This window comes from Solanum tuberosum, unplaced genomic scaffold (assembly GCF_000226075.1).
Source record: "Solanum tuberosum cultivar DM 1-3 516 R44 unplaced genomic scaffold, SolTub_3.0 scf00098, whole genome shotgun sequence".
Classification (NCBI taxonomy): Eukaryota; Viridiplantae; Streptophyta; class Magnoliopsida; order Solanales; family Solanaceae; genus Solanum; species Solanum tuberosum.
This window is the reverse complement of record NW_006239026.1, coordinates 457,023-474,417: the sequence shown is the minus strand read 5'-3', so window position 1 is coordinate 474,417 and position 17,395 is coordinate 457,023. Positions and strand designations below refer to the sequence as shown.

Sequence of the window (17,395 nt, the reverse complement as noted above, 5' to 3'; positions counted from 1 at the left end):
TGTTTGTTTTTTAGAAAAACACCCCCCCCCCCCCCGCCCTTTTCCAGGAAATTTCTTACCTTAGTTTTATTTTCTTAATCCTTAAATTGGAAAAAAAAATAGTAGAAATATTTTAGTCAAACGCGTTTTCCTACTCGTTTAAACATTTCCTCAAATGATTAGAAAAATATCTATAACTCAAATATTTTACTTTCTTGCATATTATTTCTTTCCTTCCGTGTCAATTTATGTGATACTACTTTTTTATTAATCAGTTTTAAAAAATGACATATCTTTTAACTTTTCATTTATTTTCACACAAATATTATAGCACATCATAAATTTTAAAAAATTATCAATTAAGTTGACATAAGATATTAAACTTCGTGTTCGAGTTACGCTATATCATATAAATTGAAAAACAAAAAAAAAAGAGGAAGGAATATATATGCATATAAATCTTAACTAATTTTATTTTATTTTTGATATTTTCCCCACTTCTTTCCCTATTTCATCTCCACGACCTTTCCGTACACAACACCCCTTCTACATTTAATTACATAAATTGCATATAAATTTAAGAATTATATATATATGGATCTTTTGGCAGTTGATTTGAAGATGAGTTATGCAGATGTTGAATTTTACATATCATGTTTGATAGCGGATTAAAAGGTAAGTTATTATTTAGATTGCAGAAAACCTACATAATTAATATATCTATATAAAAAGCTATAAGGAAATTTCTATATATTATTTTATTTAGAATAGAAGATGAAATAACTAAACTCGAATCTCTACAATTCTCTCTATATTTTATTACTATAATATATTATTTTTATATTCAAAAAAAGAACATTTGACTTTTTCTTTAATTTCATATTTTGTGCCAAGTCTTGTTTATAGTAGTTGATCTAGACGACCAATTTGACTAGTCTTTTTTTCTTCTTCTTCTTCTAGTAGTCCTTCCCATTATATTCCTTCATCCCACCATTTCCATTTTTCCTCAAACTTCATCTTTCTTATTGTTCTTAGTTTTATATCGAATATCATAATATCAAAATTTTCGTTAAAAAAAGAAGAAGATGAATGATCTTTTCTCAGGATCGTTCTCTCGTCATGGAGAGAACGATCATGATCAAGATTCTCATGGAATTGAAATGGGAGACACCGGTGGAGTCAACCTAGACAAGTTTTTCGAAGACGTAGAAGCTATTAAAGACGAGCTGAAAAACCTCGAAAAAATCTATGCTCAGCTTCAGAGCTCTAATGAAAAGAGTAAGACCCTTCACAACGCGAAAGCTGTGAAGGATCTTAGGTCTAAAATGGATGATGATGTTTCCCTGGCCTTGAAAAAGGCCAAGTTTATTAAAGTTCGTTTGGAAGCGTTGGATAGATCCAACGCTTCCAACAGAAGCCTCCCCGAGTGTGGCCCGGGGAGCTCCTCTGATAGGACGAGGACGTCTGTTGTGAATGGATTGAGGAAGAAACTTCATGAATCTATGAATCAGTTTAATGAGCTGAGACAAAAGATGGCGTCGGAATATAGAGAAACGGTTCAAAGAAGGTATTATACTGTTACTGGAGAAAATCCTGATGAAACAGTTCTTGATACACTCATATCTACAGGTAAATTTTACTCCCTTGTCTCATTGTATATTCGAATTCACACAGAAAATTAGATTGTCTAAACCTCGAAAAGTAGACGGAGGGAGTACAAATTTAAAGGGCACGATTGTGGTGGGGTGGTAAGTATTCCTCCATCTCAGACAAGAAATTTGGTTAAGGGTATTCAAGATTTAAGTTTTGATCTATATACTTAATATTAGTTTTTATATGCACAGTCTAATTCTCCGACAAGATGATCCTCCATCGTATGCAGTTCCATCCTTAATCAGAGGTCTTGAAATCAAACCTAGGGGAATAGAGTAGTCTTTAGTATGGAGTGGTTTACCTCTAAATGGGACTTTTTGATGTAAATTCGGATTAATCAAGCTCCAAAACGAATATCTGACATTATATATATCAAAAGAGTAAAACTCATCCAAATTTCCAAGTGACATATCAAACAATACTTATTTCATGTGTCTAGACCGAATAGGTTGATGGATCGTTCATCGTTACGAGTCATAACAGAACAAACAACTTGTTTTTGTGTCCCACAGGTCAAAGTGAGACATTCTTACAAAAGGCAATACAAGAACAAGGAAGAGGACAAGTGATGGACACAATAATGGAGATTCAAGAAAGGCATGAAGCTGTAAAGGAAATAGAGAGGAATTTGAAAGAACTTCATCAAGTTTTCTTGGACATGGCTGTTTTAGTGGAATCTCAAGGTGAACAACTTGATGATATTGAGAGCCAAGTGAATAGGGCTAATTCATATGTTAGAGGAGGTGCTCAACAATTACAAGTGGCAAGAAAACACCAAAAGAATACAAGAAAATGGACTTGTTTTGCTATTATTCTTTTGCTTATCATCATCTTGATAGTGGTTCTTTCTATTCAGCCATGGAAGAAATGAGATGGTCAAAGGTTATTGGTTTAGTTGTGGATGGACCTCCCCCTTTTTTTTCTTTTTTTTTTTAATATTCTATATTTTATAGTTTATTATTCTATATTGTGTATTTTGGGATATATTTTTTATGTGGGGAGAAGTAAGTTGGATGGGGGTCCAAGTGTTATTCTACATTGGATTATTATTATTTTTGTAATTATTGATGTATTTAGAGTATATTCTTTTTGTGTTGTGGCATAGGTATTTGTTTGGTTATTTTCATTTAAGATTAAGTTGTTCTTTTTCTTGTTTATGTTAAGTTTTTTTTTCTAAATTGATGTTTCTTGACACTTTGGTTTAATGGTCTAAAGTTTAGTTCTTTCTTGGCTTCTTCACTCCCATTGTTTTCACTTTCCGTTTTTCGAACTGCTTTGTAATGCTTTTACTTGAGCCAAGGGTAATCGAAAACAACCTCTTCTACCTCCCAAAGTAGGGGCTATGTTACTCAGACTCGTCAAAAATGCCAGGGTGCATGTCGGATTCTCCAAATCCAACAGGGTGCAGCATCAAAAGTGAAGAGTTTATGCAACTTAGGGTAGGGGTAAGGTCTGCATACAGACTAGCCTCCCTAGACCCCACTTGTAGGATTACACCAGATATGTTGTTGTAGGTTTAAAGCTTAGTTCTCACAATTCAAGCTTTTGACTATTTATCTAAAATTTTGTTCTAGTAGTTCAAACTTCTGACCTCTAATTTGAAGTTTAGTTCTATTAGTTCATAACTTTTGACCACTAAGCTAAAGTTTAATTGTATTAATTCAAACTTCACCAATAATCTGAAGTTTGAACTACTAGAAGTTTAGGAATACAGAATGAGCAAAATATTTGTGTAAAATTAAGATTTACAATTACTATTATTTAATGAGAAGATCAAGAAATAATATTTATAAATACAAAATGAGCATATGGTAAAGGGAGGAACAAGTAGTAGAATATATGAGCATTTTACAAAGAGTTATCTCTATTGATACTAGTGATGAGTTATGTTACAATCAAAATACAATATTTGTAAACTATGCATTTTAGAAAATGTACAGGCAATGTAGTAGCACAGCTTACCTGTATCAAAGTTACATAAGCTGGAAAAAGCATGTTTCCGTCGAATATAAAACTCTACATATCTCCAAATTGCCGATGCTGCTATGAATCTCGATGATCTTATGAGCCGAGACTAGAGAGTATTTCACTGTTCTCAGAATCACTTGTTTCGACTACTGGTGGAGAAGATACTGGATCTTTCTGCCCAGCTATATTTAGTCGTAATGGCCGTCCTTCAAGATCCTAATTGCATTATAAGAAACTGTGAGAAACAAGAAATATGTCAAATTGTCCTTAAGATACTTCATCACTACGTATCCTTACCACTTCATTCATGGTATCGAGTGCATTGTTCATTGCTTCAGCTGACGAAAATGTAATAAAACCAAAACCTCGAGATCTTCCCGAGGCCCTGTCATAGATGACTTTTGCACTCAAGAATCCTGGCTGGTCAGCAAAAGCGTCTTTCAGACCTTGAGAAGTGAGGTTCCAACTAAGATTCGCAACGTATAGTTTGTGAGGGCTATCTACAAAACCTTGATAGGTGCTTCTTATCTTTGCACTCATTACTTCCCTTTCACCTCCTCTTGGAACCTCGGGGAAGTTCACCTTGACTGTACGACCTCCAACTTGCTGTTAAACATTATATAGATAAGCAATGAATGGCCTTCGAGACCAAACTAAACGCTAATTGAGACAAAGGGCATCAGTCCAAGATAGGTAACTAAAACAAAATCTTAATAATATTGTTGTTTCTTATTGGGACAATGACATCAGTTCAAGATAGGTAACTAATACCAAATCTGAATCATATTGTTACTGAATGACTATCAATATTCAACATGCGTTCGGTATTTTGCATATTCTGGTATTGCAGATGAATTAAGTGTTTTAATAAGCTGATGTGAAGCATACAAGAAAAGAGAACTTGCTAGTAAATGATGAGAAAACAGTTAAACTTACAGATCCATCAAACAACCGAACTGCCTCCTCTGCTTCTTCAACACTTCCCATTGTAACAAATGCAAATCCACGACTTCTATCTGTAACTCTATCATAAACGATCTACGAATTCATTGAAGAAAAACAACATGAGTCATCCTGTATCTTATATTCCAACAGAAAAAATATAAGAAATCTATCAAAATTGAACTTATGTACAAACATGCAAGCGGCTTAGAAATCATGAGCCAGATTTCAACTGCAGCTACACAAAATTAAATCAACCAACTTTAACCACAAAACAACAAATATGAGAAAATATATGTTATTATTAAGTTTGCGAGTACAACTATGTGTATCCCATGATTCTTGTCTCTAACTTGTTTTCCATTGTTCGAGGGCTAATGCAGCTAGTGGCAGAGCCAGAATTTATCCAAGGGGACTCAAAAAACACCAAAAGATCACACGTTGGATTTGAACCTATTCCCCAAAGCAATTTTGAACATCCTTTATCACCTACACTAGAACCTTCCATTATAAAATGCACTCAACAACTTATACACAACAAAAAAAACTCAGTCTTTGCACATTTGTACTGTATAATTTTCCAATATAGGAATGTTGAGTTGCATAAATAGAATTAGTCCGAATTTTGTAATTGGATTTTTCTCCCATAACATATTGATGTCTATATACATATCATAAGATTTTGTTGCATAAAGATTCAAGAATTGGAAAGGGAAAAAGCAACAAGAACAACATACCCAGTGTAATCCCACAAGTGGAGCTTGGGAAGGGTAGAATGTATGCAACCTTACTCCTAACTCCTGAGAGGTAAATTTTGTCCGAAAGACCCTTGGCTTGAGTCACACATATCAACAACAACAACAACCACAACAAACCCAGTGTAATCCTACAAGTCGAGCCTGGGAAAGGTAGAATGTACGTAGACCTTACTCCTAACTCTTGAGAGATAAAAAATATGTCCGAAAGACCTTTGCTCGAGTAACACGTATCAACAACAACAAAATACTCATTACACAAGTAGTGTCTGGTAGTGTATGCAGACCTTACCCCTAACTTATAGAGATAGAGAGGTTGTTTCCGATAGACACTCAACTTAATTAAAGCCCGCCAAACAATTTTTAAAAAAGGGATACAGATACGGAAGCAATAACAACAACAAATTAATGCAATATGGAGAGTGTTATACAACAAACAACATATCAATGCATTTACAATAACACAACCATAACATACATTCATTACATAACATTCGAAAAACCGACAGTAACAACAACAAAATAATGCGATAACCAAAGCAAAGCAACAAAAAAACAGACCTCAACATTAGCAACTTTACCAGCTTCAGTAAAGATTTCAGACAATTGAGAAGGTGTCATCGAAAATGGCAAATTACCCACATACAATCTACCATCTTCAATCGACTTAGGCTCATCAACAACCCCATTTCCTTCTTTCTCCACACTCTCACCTCCCTCATTCTCTTCATCTTCTTCAATTTCCTCTTCCGCTGACAATTCAGCTTCCTCATCTAATCCAACAACCTCAGCTTCATCAGACACAGCAGAAGTAGAAAAATGGGTTGAAATTCGATTGAAAGAAGCTAAAAGAGAAGAAATGGGGAAATGGGGTTTCGATTTTATGGGTTTTATGGAGTTATTAATCTTGAAATTGAAATGGGTATTGGTAATACTTGAAGAAATGTGCTCTACTACTGAGAATTTAGGCTTTTGAGTGAAGAAATGAAGTGAAGGAGAAGAAGAAAAAGCTGACATTTTTTCTTCTTCCAAATTTTTCTACCAAAGAAGAAAGTTCAGTGAAGAAATGAGAGAAGATAAAAGATGAGGTTTTGATAAGACAGACTTATGGGGTCCATTTCCGTGTTCGATATCCATATTGAAATCTCGACTAATCTTATATCGGTAAGTTCATACGTTCGAACTTGAATAGACGAAAGAAATTATATTTATCCCATAGTAACTCTTATCGGTGAACTTGAATCTCAGCAATTACTGTCTTCAATCATTTTTACTCGTTCATTTTAAATTTTACATGTTAATTAATGTATAGAAGGTGTTGAAGGTAAAATAGGAAAAAGTTAATTGTTTTTCTTTGATATGTTAAAAGTGAATGAGAAAGTACTTAATGACGATTAAGTAATTAATGTGGAGCATGAAAGACATTAGTTGGTTTTATCGATTTGGTTGTAAACTATTCGATGCAAAATAAATGTTTACCCTATTATGTTATATTGTACGATATACAATATATTAATTGTTTTGGTTGTATTGTGAAATTCATCGTTACACAATTAAAGAGAGACATGCTAACATGATTTGTTATCATTTTACCAGACGCAATCGATGTTGGCATATCTCATGTCTAAAGTTGGTTGAAAAAGGTGATTTTTAAGTTTAATATATGAATTGTTTTGGTTGTACATTGTGAAATTCATCGTTACATAACAAAAAGAGACAATTTAATATGATTCGTTATTATTTCACCAGATGCAATTTGAAGTTGGCATATTCCATGTCTGAAGGTGGTTGAAAACGACGATAAAGGTTGTGCTAGAATGGTAAGCTTTACACACCCCCCCCCCCAAAACAATGTAGGATTTCGGTCCAAATCTAAATTCAGTCATGTCTCAATACAGGTATCAGAAAGTGGGTGGGAGACAAAACAAAAAAAAAGATTAATGTTCTTCAAAATGCATAATGAGAAGGTAACTATAGATTACATGACAGTTGCAAACACAACACAATCTACACTCCCATTATACAAAATACCAGTCTGAAAACACACCAATTTGCATGGATCAAGTTCAATCATACATCATTGTATTTTTCACAAACCAAAATCACAAAACAGTAATCCAAACACACTGCAACATCAGAGACCCCGATCGACAGGGTCATCATCGTCATCATCTTATCAAAAACAAGTTTATTTATCCTACAAAGAGCTGAAAATAAAGTAGCATTAAGGCTTTAGTGCCTCTTACCATCCACGTTGCTTGATAGCAATAGAACGATAGAGGCACCGCGTTAATGCTAAGCCAAGGATGAACTGCCCATGATAGCCAAGGATGATCCGACAATTGTCAGCAACCAAATGTGTATGCATTAGGTTGTAGCACGGATGAGGTGAGGCTCAACTCGTGACACCTGACCTCGTTCTCAAGCCAAGGCTATCAAACTTTGAGGTTGCAACAGCTATCTGCTGTGCCAACCCACTTACCAGACATGAAAATACCGTGTCCAGTATTCATCATGTCCGGTATTGCCTGGACCGGAGGCCTCAGGTTTTGGAACAGAAGAGGATCAAGATTGCCACTAGAGTACATGTTAGTGACCCCTGATGAATCAAAGAACCTACTTCCAGATGTTTCTTTTGGTGAGCTCAAATTGCTGCTATCAGACTGCAGCACTTCAGAATTCTGGGATCCGGTAGGGTAAAAGTTTTGAACATCGCCTGTCTTGAACATATCGGGGTTTTTTCCACCCTTCATAGTTCCATTCATATTCCTTGTGTTCAAGAAGCGACCACCACAGCCCCTAGGTCGGCGCAAAGCATGGAGATGGCGAGAGAGGTGCAAGTACGGCTGCAAGCATTAAGCAGTGCAAAACTCAGTAACAACAGGGTGAACAGAGGACATGTTCAAAAGCATAAAGATCAACTAAAATATCATGCTGATATGTAGATATCCACTGTCAATGATCATAGAAATAAAACTTTACCTTGCGTGGTTTAAGAGCTTTTTTCTCCATTTCCTTAGCCCGGGTCTTTCGACGCCTTAGTATCCCATGATACTGCTTGGCATTTACGAATATCGGACCTTCATCAGAAGCCAAATTCAATGGTAGCATAATGCGGCCCTGCAAAAATTGTGAAGTGAAATTATATGAATATTAGAGCCTCGAAATCATTCAATTTGAAGATGTAGAGTAAGACTAAATTACACTACAAATTCCAACTATATTGCCAAGGTACATGATAAATGGCTTTTTATCAGAAGACATGTGTTTCCTGTTACTGCATATATTCCAGTGTTCTGCATTAATCCGAAATATTTCCGTTTCCACCTTTCCTTTGTTATTCCATAATTGTAGCTAATATTTGAAACCGCTACTACTGAAAGACGATCCTCTGAATTAATCCAGGAAAGTAAGTTCAATGATCAATCTGTTGATACGGTACCCTTCTGGTGTTCTAAACAACTATGAAAACTTTCCTCTAGAGATATTTGTCCTTTTCACCACTTTTTCATTTATACTTGATGCAACGAGCGAAGATTCCTGGTCTCTTCTCCATCACTCCTTTGCTAATTAGTATAAGAATGCCTTCATTTAGAAGATACCTTAAGGTGATCCGCTAATGGTAATCAGCGAATAATTAGAGGATCTCACCCGTAGTTCCAAAGTATTAGTAGCATCCTTTTGGTTTCACAATTTGGGAGCAAATTTTCTTAGTAAATTCAATTCAATGGACGATAAATGTGATTCCAATGATCTTTCTTTGCATCATTCTTTTAATTGTTTTGACGCCAATACTTCGTCAAACGCTGTTCTACCCCGACTAAAATAGGTACTAAGCAGACTACTCTTTACTTCAATACGAAAGGTAAGTATGTTTCCTTAGTTGTTGTTGTTATTTTAATGACCAAGAAATCTGTCTGGGGCCAACCCTTAGGACCAACGCAACTACAGCCTTTGAACCTCCAAAATTGGATAGTAAGCATCAGTTAAGTGGAGCTACTTCTTCCTCATTTTCATCTATTTAATTGCTTATAAGGTGGTCTCCTCAGCCAAAAAACTACTTAGGTGAAAAATTGGAGCCGTGTTTCCTCAAGGCTCTCAGGTTATATAATGTCCACAGAGGTGGCTTCTTCTAGACATGACGCACGCTATAACATCTCTGCTTGTGAGGAAAAACTTAAATATACCAATCAATTGATCCAACTAACTTGCAAAATCAACAGGCATAAATCAAGGTTTCTTCAACTTTCTCTCGTCTTTTTCAACTAAAAATATTCCAATCTTCGTTTTGATGAAGGAGAAAGAATGGTTTTTGGAAACTTTTCCAAATCAACCACATTAAAAATCCAACTCAGCTCACATATGATGTGCTAAAACAAAATTTACGCAATATTATCAATGATGGAAACATGACAATATAAGCTGTCATAAAGTTGATATTGGTTGTCATTACATGTTTGAAAAGATTTAGAAAACTTTATAAAGCTGAAGTTTGTTACTTTAGTAAGTTATGCAACAAAACAGCAGATACGTCTACAGTAATGCTGTTACTTCGCTCTTTGGAATATGTAACTAATTCCAGAGAAAGCATAAATTACCAAACCCACATAACTCCGGTGATTGGAAAGTGATGCTATCAGAAAGAAGTAGTACCGAAAGTTGAGGAGCATAAGCTGAAAATAACCCAATGCATTGCTCTCCATAAGGATATTTTGCAGAAATCTGCACCATTTAAAAGCACATCACATAAACATAATGAACAAGCACATATACTGGGATTTATTGAAGACAAATGGAACTTTCGTGATGAAAAAGATTACCAGGGACTGACCAAAACCTAGATCAAAGTGACCTCGGTAGTCCATATTAGCTGCGCGAACAGAGGTAGCAGCCTGAACGTTTGAAAGTTTTTGCCCATTTGCTGAAGATTTGCAATCACCTGAAGAAGATACTACATAAATGTCAACATGTCTTTTGTAAAACGGGCTGTAGAAGAACCCAAATGGTTAAGCATTTCAACAGAACGTGATTTCCATTAACAAGAACTAGAGAAGAGAAGGTGTATGGAGTATGATGTTAAACTAAAGGAAAAAGGAGAAAACAAAATGGCACAATAGCTGAGATTCTCTAACTCGGGAGATAAGATGGAGTAAAAGGAGAAGCATTAATAAAATCCCTTGCTAACTAGTAAATTGCTTATGATATTCCATAATTGTCAGCATCATCAATACATAAATGAGATAATATCTCAGATGGTCACTCAACTATCAAGGAAAAGCAGAAGAAGGATAATAGTTCTATCTCTAAGGAAGAATATCGGAAGGAAATCAAGATAGATAATTCCAAGCCCGTTAGTTCCACCGTGAGAAGAATATATGTGGAGAAAGTCAAGATGGTGAATCGCAAGTTCGTTAGTACCACCATGGAACAGACTCAGATTATCCAAGAATGGAGATAGAGGCATGATTATGCCACATTTTTCAAGAACCTTGTTGGAAGTTTGGAGCAATAGATTTGTCCAACTTCCAAACTAGATATTATTTTTGGTCTTGGACTTGTAAGCTAAGTTGCATGGACTCTTCACTTTCGATGCTGCACCCATGTCAAATTCTCCAAAAAATACAAATCTTTTGGAGAAATCGACGCGCACCAGGTGACATTTTTGAAGAGTCCGAGCAACATAGCTTGTAAGTACTTTATAAGACTCCTAACATTTCTCTTTTTAAGGTGGTCAAAAAAATATATCAGTACATCAAATCTAGCTTGACTATGGAAAGATTTTACTCAACCTACCAAAGTTTTTTACTTAATGTTATTTTCATAATGTTTGGAAAAGCACTACCAGTTTTCGTTCTTTCTTGAAAAAGCTGAATTTACATTGAATTCTGAGAAGCACCGATTGTGGTTTTCATGCAATGTAGTTAAGATTTTGTTACAAGAACTTCACCAACAACAAGTAAATTAAAAGAAGATTTTTTTCGAGAACAATTCTAATCTAACATTGGTCCAAGAACTTGGTCTTTTTCACGAAAGGAGCAAACATCTTGGCACTAAATATCATTTTCTTGGACAATGCATATTTAAGAAAGAATCAGATATCAAAATTTGAGAGGTCACCAAGCCATTGAAATTGATGATCTTAGAAATTACTAATGTCTTTTGGTGTGACTTATCAAGTTTAAGAGGGGCATTGAATTTGTAAACTATATTCATCCCAAATGCATATATTTTAAGGATAGTTACCCATATAGACTACCACCAAGACCTATCCCATCGAAAAGCAAGACAACGCTCGATTACCTACTAACCTTTTACCCTTATCCGTGACGTCCACACCCTCCTATCTAAGGTCATGTCCTATGAATTTCCAAAAGAATGAATAAGAAAGTACCAGAGGAAATAGTGAACTCTGTTGCATTCCCCTTAGGCTGCTGCTCCACAGATGCAGATTTCAATTGTCCAAAAGGCTCAGCAAAAGCCACAGATTGAGACATAAAACCACTACTCCACCAAGGAGCAGTGCACAATGTTGCAACAGATTGATTCTGGACAACCCCCTCATTTCCTTTGGAAAATACAGTAGTATGCATGGTTATAAAAGAGCAATTCACACCTTTTTTCTTGAAAATCTGAAGGAATTAAGTTCCTGCAGCTCAATCAATTGAAGCAAACAATATTTCATAAGTTTCCATTGAAAACAATGCCTCAAGATATAATATAACAGAAGTTCTAAAACTCAATCCAAAATTTTCAAGAATCATATCCAGAAATAACCAAAAAAGAAGAACTTGAAAAAAATTGCAATAAGAAAATAATTTTTTTTTCTTGATAACTATGATGCCTAGGCCAACTTGTGGACATCTCGACTAGTTCCAACGGGTATCTATTACCTCCTATCAAGCACAAGTATTAGGTAATAACAAAGGCAGAACTAGGCTTTTGAGTTTATAGATTCTAGATTCTTGAAAAGAAAGTTATTGGTTTTTTGATAAAGTATTTATACGATCCACCAAGGTTTGAACAGATAAAAAGAAATCACCTAATGTTTTTGCCTGTGCTACAATTTGAACTTGAAATCTCATGATTCTCAACTACTTCATTAACTACTAAGCTATACCCTCGGGATGCTAGGAGAAACAAAAAAAGATCTTGAAAACAAATTCTATCTTTTTATTCATTATTTTAAGGAAAGAAAAGCTAAAAAGGGAAAATTTACAGAAACTACATAAAAAACATCAATCATTGAACAAATATTCTAATAGATATAAGCTAAACTACAAGATAACCAGACAAAAACCACAAAAATGGCAGTTGTCAAAGAACATAACAATACACAAACACCATAAAAGTAAAAATCAAAATATATAACCAACCTTGAGTTCTATAATACCAAGAATAGTTCAAAGAAGAAAATAAGGAGAGAAAGAACAAACTTTTACAAATTACAACAGCCATAATAGAAAAAAAAAAAAGTGAATATTCTTGACAAAAACAAAGCAGAATTCAAATTTGCTGGTGTGCAGGTAACAGATATCTCGTAAAATTAATCAATATACTCACAAACTATCCCGCACACCATCGTAATAAAAAAAAAACACTCACTAATTCTATGCGATACCTACTACCTCCCACTAACACAATTAGAAAAAAAATCACCTAATATTTTTGTATCTGCTAAAATTTAAACCCGAAAACTAAATCACTTTATTAACCACTAAACTACACCCTTGACTAACTAAGAAGAAGAACAAAATCTTGATAACAAGTTTTAATCTTTTCTTCATTATACTAAAAGAAAAGCTTAAAAAAATAAGGAAATTTTCAAGAAATCACCAAACTCTGAGCAAAACATCAAATAAAAATAAACAAAACACTATTTGAACAAGAAAGATCAAATCTTTACAACACCTATGATAGAAAAAAGAGAAAAATAAGTGAATATTTGCAAGTTGAGTGTTGTACCTAGTGAAGTAATAGTTGTACGTTGAAGAAGAAAAATTTAAGCTTTGTGTGATTGTACGGTCAATTAGAGAAACCCCATTTAGTTAGTAGCCATGTCAGTACAATTTCAAGCAGAGAGAAAGAGAGAAAAGAGAGAGAGAGAGAGAGAGAGAGGGCGACAGGATGATTTACAAGTGGAAAATAATTTGGAATTACTTGGCAATGACCAATGAAATATAGCCTTCATGGAAGGACTTTGTTTTATGTGCTTTATTAGTTTTTTTTTTCTTCTTTAATCACTCCCCACTCTTGCTCGATCGATGGTCAGGGGTCATAACGCACTCTTGACACAATAAATTTACTTTAAAGTTGACTTATTTGTTGATGATCGTTGGAATGTGTACGAGAATACATAAGAGCAATCTGAGTATCTGACTAGAAAATCATATAAAACTTGATTGAAAAACAAGTGTTTATTGAAGAAGTCCTAATAAGGATTCTCTCAATTTAGCATAAGTAAGGGATGAGAAAGTCATTACGAGGACTTTTTTTTTATTTAACAAATTTATTTTCTTTGTTACGAAGGGTGTGGGTACTTGTTGTTCAGAGGTGTCATCAGAGTGATTCAAAATTGTGGCGGGAGATTAGTATACCTTCATACTTAATAATTAAAATCTCAAGTTTGAATTCTAAAAATAAAATCGTTTTAAAAATAATGTGTTTTATGCTTTAATATTAGTCTCTCAGCGTGAAAAATCATTCTACTATATTAGAAGAGTGAAGGTTTGGTCTTGTGTTCAATAATATGTACTTGAAAAATTGGATTAATCAAGCCCTAAAGTGGATATCAAAAAATTCGGGGTAGGAAACAACAAAAAAAAACTCTCCCAACACTACCCCTATCCACACACCCCACCCCCCACCACCCAAAAAAATACTTGATATGTTATTTTAAATAATATTAATTTCAAGATTAATTTACGAACATTTAATACTTTTTGTATTACGGCGAAATAACAACTAAAAAAGCACCTGATATTTTTTGTTAGCTCTAATGAAATTTAAATTCTCATCGATTATTATATTTCATTTCACTTTATTAACGATTAGACCACACATTTTTTTGGCCTAACATGAATTAAACATTGAAAATTTGGAGCACTTACTACTCCCCTTCTACTCATTCTCAACTAAAAAAAAAGTGGTGTATTTATATAATAAAAATATTTTATCATATGCTTTTAACACTTGTACCTTAGTCTAACACATTCAAATCCTTTTGACTTTACTAACTTTAATTCTTTTTTTAAAAAAAATTAAGAAAAAAGGAAAACCACATAAGTGGATAGTACTTGATATTTGTTAGTGGATTGTAAGAGGATAACCATAAAATCTCTTAACTTTTTATAACATAAAAAATAATCTCAACTTTTTATGACATAAAAAATTATTCTTCAACTGTTTAGAAAGCCAAGTGGAACATTTTTTAGGGTGGGGGTGACTAGTTATTTTTTAATTATTATTATACAAACACAAAGCTTTCCAACTATAGCAAGTGGCTACTATTATTAGTATGATTTATTCTTTTTAAGAAGATAGAGTATATAAATTAATTTGGGTAATTGAGGGTGGGAGGGGACCTATACCTATAGTACTTATAATTTATATTACCAAAGATTCTAATTGAGCGATAAGCATATCATCATCTTTAATTTGATGTATCGAATTTGAGTTTTAAAATGGTGGTACATTTAATAATAAAGAGAGTTTTACTTGTCGTAGTTGAATATTTCAGTACACATTAAATTAGTCGACCTTAAAATGACTATCGAAATTCAAGGGTTAGTATATGCTATTAGTTAGATTAATTACTTGATATGAGATCATTAAAGGTATGGTGAGATGATTCCTATCATTCTGCCCTTGACTAAAGATCTTGGAATCGAATTATTAGAATGAAGAATTTTTTTATAGGGAGCACTTATCTAATATTATTCAGGTTGGAGATAGATCCAAAATTTCTTAGTGAAAAAATCAGGATTAGTTAGGTAGGAATCCCTCTGCCTTTAACAAGAAGTCGAGCATGTGACTGAAATTTTCTTGGTACAAGTGCTTTGTCTCCTCCTCCTATCTCAATCGTAAAATATGCTAATAAGAGAAAGTGATCTTTTATGGCCAATTAAATTTTGAATAAAAAAAAACGATCTTATAAAAAAAAATATGTTGCATTAGACAATGTGGGAATTTGGAACATAAGATCAGAGTTTTGGACGCGACGATATTTCGGACAACAACTATACATGAGGGTATACACGACATCAACCTCCTTATAAGATAGGAAATTTGATTCCAATTAATGCTTTTTTATTTGGCAAGGTGGTTGGATTCCACAACAAAACCGTTTAAGCAAAGGGCCAAATGAAATAGACAAATTTGATTAACATATGATTCTCGCGGATTAGGGTATTAGGTAAGTAGTTGAGTGTCGTCTCATTGTCCAGCGAGATAGGTTTCTCTTTGCATATTAGTAGTATTAGCATTGTTCTTGTAGTTTCTGGTCCCTCGATTTTTGCTAATGTTGTTTATTGTGCTTTGACTATTATAAGTTTTTTTTTTTCTGTATGTTTTAGAATGTTTCCTTTCATGTGTTCCTTAAAAAAAAATCTTATAAAAAAATTATCTCCAAATATGAAAAGGGTCATATAATATTAAGAACATTTGTAATAAATTATAAAATTATTTTGAATGAGAAAATGACATTTTATATTTAAACAATATATTATAATTACTATAAGGAGAAGATATATTCAAGGGTTGGTTAACCTATTGGATATTTTTGCATAGCTAGGATCACCATTGTATTTTATTCTATTTTTTAAAATAATTTTTTTATTATTAATATAATATTCCAACTAAGGCATGATATTTAGTTTTTAACTTCAAGAACCTTTCTAATTAATATTTAGCGAATTTTAATTAAAGATCTCGAGTTTAAACTTTATGTATGAATTTTTTTTATAGATAATGTTTTTTAATTAATTGAAATTCTAATATAATTATCGAATATAAAAGAAGGGAGCCTTCTTCCAAAGACTCCAATCCAAACCTTGGTTTCAACTATATATTATAATTATTATTCTAATATAATAGAATATGTATATAAGGCAGCAACTTGGTTTTTTTTCACTTATACTTTTCTTCCAAGGAAGGCCATATATATATAACACATCTTTTTAAAAAAAAAACTAATTGCTTGTAATTTAATTAAATGATAATAATGCAATAGTGGAATAATATTGTTTTCTAGTCATTGTCATTGTATTAATCTTCTTTAAAATTAATTCTATTTGCATGGTTGCAAATTTTAAGGATGTTTTAGCCACTAGTATTGTTAGTATAGTCTGCCCTCATAAATGTACCTGAAATACGCGAATTCAAATTTATTCAAATCTCAATAAAAATATCAAACATCATGAAAAATACAAAAAAAAAAAGAAAAAGAAGAAGAAGATATTATATAAATAATTGTATTTACCTACAAGTTTTCAATTTTGAGATAGTTTATTTCACATAATCCAACCCTATCATTCCTTTCTATTTATCCAGTTTAAATTTTTATACTTCTGTTAAAAAATATTAATTAGTGATTATTTTATTAAATTTTCCTCATTAATAATACTTTGGAATCAAAATGTGTTCACTATTTATACTCCAATAAGTTTGAGGAATGAGGGTAAAATTGAAAAAAAAAATCTCGATTTGCTAAAATAGATGAATAAAAATGATTTTTTAAAAATATATTAAACAAGTAAAAGAGAACAGAGAAAATATTTAATTAAGAATTTAAGTAATATTTCTTTCAGTTTTAGCACTATCAAATCATTCAGCTGATATTTAAATGAAATCCTTTTGGATTGAAAATCTTGAAAATAAAATATATTAACAGTACTTACTATAAAAAACAAAGATAATTTGATTAATTAATGGTAAAGTTGTTTCCACTTTTGGGCATGAAACAGATACAATGTGTAAACAACAAATCACAAACACCAACTAATGCATTATTAGATACTAACCAACCTACAACTAAGTAGTATCCATTTGATATTTTCACTAATGATTAACATAAATTCCCACTCTGATTTTTTTAATTAAAT

The 17,395-nt window shown here is 33.0% G+C and overlaps 3 protein-coding genes across 4 annotated transcripts; 1 reads left to right on the top strand and 2 right to left on the bottom strand.

Moving 5' to 3' along the window:
• The first annotated feature begins 925 nt into the window (after positions 1-925).
• On the top strand, positions 926-2,789 carry LOC102600579 (syntaxin-121-like). The gene is made up of 2 exons (XM_006348388.2): positions 926-1,608; positions 2,145-2,789. Exons 1-2 carry the CDS (start codon positions 1,065-1,067, stop codon positions 2,501-2,503), a joined length of 903 nt encoding a protein of 300 aa, XP_006348450.1. The 5' UTR covers positions 926-1,064; the 3' UTR covers positions 2,504-2,789.
• A 650-nt stretch (positions 2,790-3,439) lies between these two features.
• Positions 3,440-6,351, bottom strand: LOC102600250 (33 kDa ribonucleoprotein, chloroplastic-like). Its single transcript, XM_006348387.2, has 4 exons — positions 5,859-6,351; positions 4,537-4,638; positions 3,898-4,206; positions 3,440-3,816 (listed from the first exon to the last, which is right to left on the bottom strand). The coding sequence occupies exons 1-4, from the start codon at positions 6,312-6,314 to the stop codon at positions 3,694-3,696; spliced, it is 990 nt and encodes a 329-aa protein (XP_006348449.1). The 5' UTR covers positions 6,315-6,351; the 3' UTR covers positions 3,440-3,693.
• Positions 6,352-7,240: 889 nt separating this feature from the next.
• Positions 7,241-13,429, bottom strand: LOC102599915 (nuclear transcription factor Y subunit A-10). Of its 2 annotated transcripts, none has more exons than XM_015309228.1 (6): positions 13,260-13,429; positions 11,689-11,943; positions 10,118-10,248; positions 9,951-10,019; positions 8,280-8,417; positions 7,241-8,143 (listed from the first exon to the last, which is right to left on the bottom strand). In XM_015309228.1, the coding sequence occupies exons 2-6, from the start codon at positions 11,885-11,887 to the stop codon at positions 7,733-7,735; spliced, it is 948 nt and encodes a 315-aa protein (XP_015164714.1). In that variant the 5' UTR covers positions 11,888-11,943; positions 13,260-13,429; the 3' UTR covers positions 7,241-7,732. The 2 variants fall into 2 exon arrangements, with proteins under 2 accessions (XP_015164714.1, XP_006348448.1); XM_006348386.2 differs by having other exon boundaries at positions 10,118-10,236; positions 13,260-13,424.
• Between the last annotated feature and the right edge of the window lie 3,966 nt (positions 13,430-17,395).

What these genes read in the sequence shown, in the direction of transcription:
- LOC102600579 (XM_006348388.2), top strand. Translation starts at nt 1,065, where the DNA reads ATGAATGATCTTTTCTCAGGATCGTTCTCTCGTCATGGAGAGAACGAT. An exon ending in TGATACACTCATATCTACAG is followed by an intron (nt 1,609 to 2,144) that starts GTAAATTTTACT and finishes TGTGTCCCACAG; the next exon opens with GTCAAAGTGAGACATTCTTA.
- LOC102600250 (XM_006348387.2), bottom strand. Translation starts at nt 6,314, where the DNA reads ATGTCAGCTTTTTCTTCTTCTCCTTCACTTCATTTCTTCACTCAAAAG. An exon ending in GTAAAGTTGCTAATGTTGAG is followed by an intron (nt 4,639 to 5,858) that starts GTCTGTTTTTTT and finishes ATGAATTCGTAG; the next exon opens with ATCGTTTATGATAGAGTTAC. An exon ending in TCGATACCATGAATGAAGTG is followed by an intron (nt 3,817 to 3,897) that starts GTAAGGATACGT and finishes TAATGCAATTAG; the next exon opens with GATCTTGAAGGACGGCCATT.
- LOC102599915 (XM_015309228.1), bottom strand. Translation starts at nt 11,887, where the DNA reads ATGCATACTACTGTATTTTCCAAAGGAAATGAGGGGGTTGTCCAGAAT. An exon ending in AGAGTTCACTATTTCCTCTG is followed by an intron (nt 10,249 to 11,688) that starts GTACTTTCTTAT and finishes ACATTTATGTAG; the next exon opens with TATCTTCTTCAGGTGATTGC. An exon ending in CTTATGCTCCTCAACTTTCG is followed by an intron (nt 8,418 to 9,950) that starts GTACTACTTCTT and finishes CAATTTTTGCAG; the next exon opens with GGCCGCATTATGCTACCATT.